This window comes from Buceros rhinoceros, unplaced genomic scaffold (assembly GCF_000710305.1).
Source record: "Buceros rhinoceros silvestris isolate BGI_N320 unplaced genomic scaffold, ASM71030v1 scaffold10545, whole genome shotgun sequence".
NCBI classification, from domain to species: domain Eukaryota; kingdom Metazoa; phylum Chordata; class Aves; order Bucerotiformes; family Bucerotidae; genus Buceros; species Buceros rhinoceros.
Genome location: NW_010413411.1, coordinates 22526 through 24621, shown reverse-complemented (window position 1 = coordinate 24621; position 2096 = coordinate 22526). Strand labels below are relative to the sequence as shown.

At 44.3% G+C, this 2096-nt stretch overlaps 1 protein-coding gene across 3 annotated transcripts in view; it reads left to right on the top strand.

Moving 5' to 3' along the window:
* The window catches only part of GAPVD1 (GTPase activating protein and VPS9 domains 1), a 22991-nt gene that overhangs the window by 708 nt on the left and 20187 nt on the right, over positions 1–2096 (top strand). For all 3 annotated transcript variants that reach the window (XM_010136712.1, XM_010136711.1, XM_010136710.1), the window contains exons 3-4: positions 1–828; positions 2061–2095. The exon at positions 1–828 is cut by the window's left edge and continues 4 nt beyond it. In XM_010136712.1, coding sequence (XP_010135014.1) covers positions 1–828; positions 2061–2095 — 863 coding nt within the window. The remainder of the gene's footprint in view (positions 829–2060; position 2096) is intronic.

The following is a 2096-nucleotide window of genomic DNA, read 5'->3' as shown; positions in this document are numbered from 1 at the left end:
GCTGAATGTTGCCAGCATGCCAAAATCTTGGAGGACACACAGTTTGTGGACGGATATAAGCAGCTGGGATTTCAGGAGACTGCTTACGGAGAATTCCTGAACAGACTGAGAGAGAACCCCAGGCTTATTGCGTCCTGCCTGGTTGCAGGAGAGAAGCTCAACCAGGACAACAATCAGAGTGTCATTCACACGGTCTTCACCTCCATTTATGGCAACTGCATCATGCAGGAGGATGAGAGCTACCTCCTTCAGGTCCTCCGTTACCTGATTGAATTTGAGCTCAAGGAAAGCGACAACCCGAGGCGGCTGTTGAGACGAGGCACCTGTGCGTTCAGCATCTTGTTCAAACTTTTCTCTGAAGGACTCTTTTCTGCCAAACTTTTTCTTACTGCAACTTTACATGAGCCCATCATGCAGCTCCTGGTTGAAGATGAAGACCACCTGGAAACTGATCCAAACAAGTTAATTGAGAGATTCTCCCCAAGACAACAGGAAAAGTTATTTGGCGAGAAAGGCACAGAAAAGTTCAAGCAAAGAGTCCAAGAGATGGTAGACTCCAATGAGGCCAAGCTGGTGACCTTGGTGAATAAATTCATTGGTTACCTCAAACAAAACACGTACTGTTTTCCTCACAGCCTGAGGTGGATTGTGTCACAGATGTACAAGACACTCTCGTGTGTGGACAGGCTGGAGGTTGGGGAGGTCAGAGCGATGTGCACCGATCTTCTTCTGGCATGTTTCATCTGTCCTGCGATTGTGAACCCAGAGCAGTATGGGATCATTTCGGATGCTCCTATAAACGAGGTGGCAAGATTTAATCTGATGCAGGTATGTTTCACTTTAAAGTAGTCTAAGAAAAACCATGTATGAGAAATGTTCTTGGCCTTTTTTTCCTCCCTAGAACTGATGTTACTTCAGCAAAGGTGAAGGCACTGTCCCTACCGGTAAGATGAATGCTAACTGAGTATCGGTGTTAATTGTTGCTGAAAAGGAATACAAGAAGTTCTTCTTTTTGCTTAAAATACTGACTTTAAAAAATTGATAGTGTGTATTGCATTATCTCATAGAAGAGCTGCAAATGTACTTTATAACAGCTGTTATAAGGATGGGAGTTAAAATGTAAAAATGACTGTAAGTTAGATTCTGAATGTGTGTAAATGAGTGGTGTGCTGTTCTTGCTAATGTTAGATATTATGCCAGGTATTGCACAAAACCATGAAAGGTTTTGCTGAGAAACCCTTCTGTGGCGGTAATGAGCAGTGTTTCTGGCTGGGAGCTGTCTCCTGTTTCACTGGACCTTAGAGTGTTCCCCGGCCCTTAGGACAAACTGCTATCTTTGTGCAAATACTTGCACAACCCAGTGACAGGAGGTAGAGGTTAGGCTGAAGGTATGAAGCAACGCTTCTCTGGCTGCGGATATTCCCCACACAAGTTACCAAACCTACTTTTTAACGTTGTCTGTAAACTAGACAGTGAGTGATTCTCACGGTGTAATCGTTCCAGTGAGGTTTACTCACTAGACTGTTTCTGACTGGCCCTTGTTGGTGTTTTCCTAAAACATACGAGCAGCCCTCTCCTGCCTCCTGCTTGCCTGTCCTAGCAGAGCTGTTAACACCGAGAGCTGTTTTGCAGTTGGAGGTCGATAAGGAATACATGCTCAGAAACAAAGGTTAACCCTCTTAATAGTCTTCTTCCTCCAACGTATTCTTAGTAAATTATATAAAGCCTTTCAAAATCTCCAGGTTTAGGATGACCTACATTCAACTCTCAGTTCTGACACGGTGTAAAACAAATGACGCTTGTTCCTGGGACGGGGGAAGCAGGGATGCTCATAGCACACGGTGTGTGCAGATTTCCTTAGGAAATGCAGTGACCACTTTTTTTCGAAAGCTGCTTGGACCGTTTCTGCCCTGAAAGCAAGACAAGACTGTCCACTCAATCAGAGTGGAGCATTAAATGAAAACAAATTTAGAACAGAGGAGTTTTTTCCACTCTTTTTTGTAATCCGGACCATCACGATGGTGTTTTGAAATGCTCATTCTTCGTATATTGCATTTCAGGTTGGGAGGCTTCTGCAGCAGCTGGCAATGACGGGA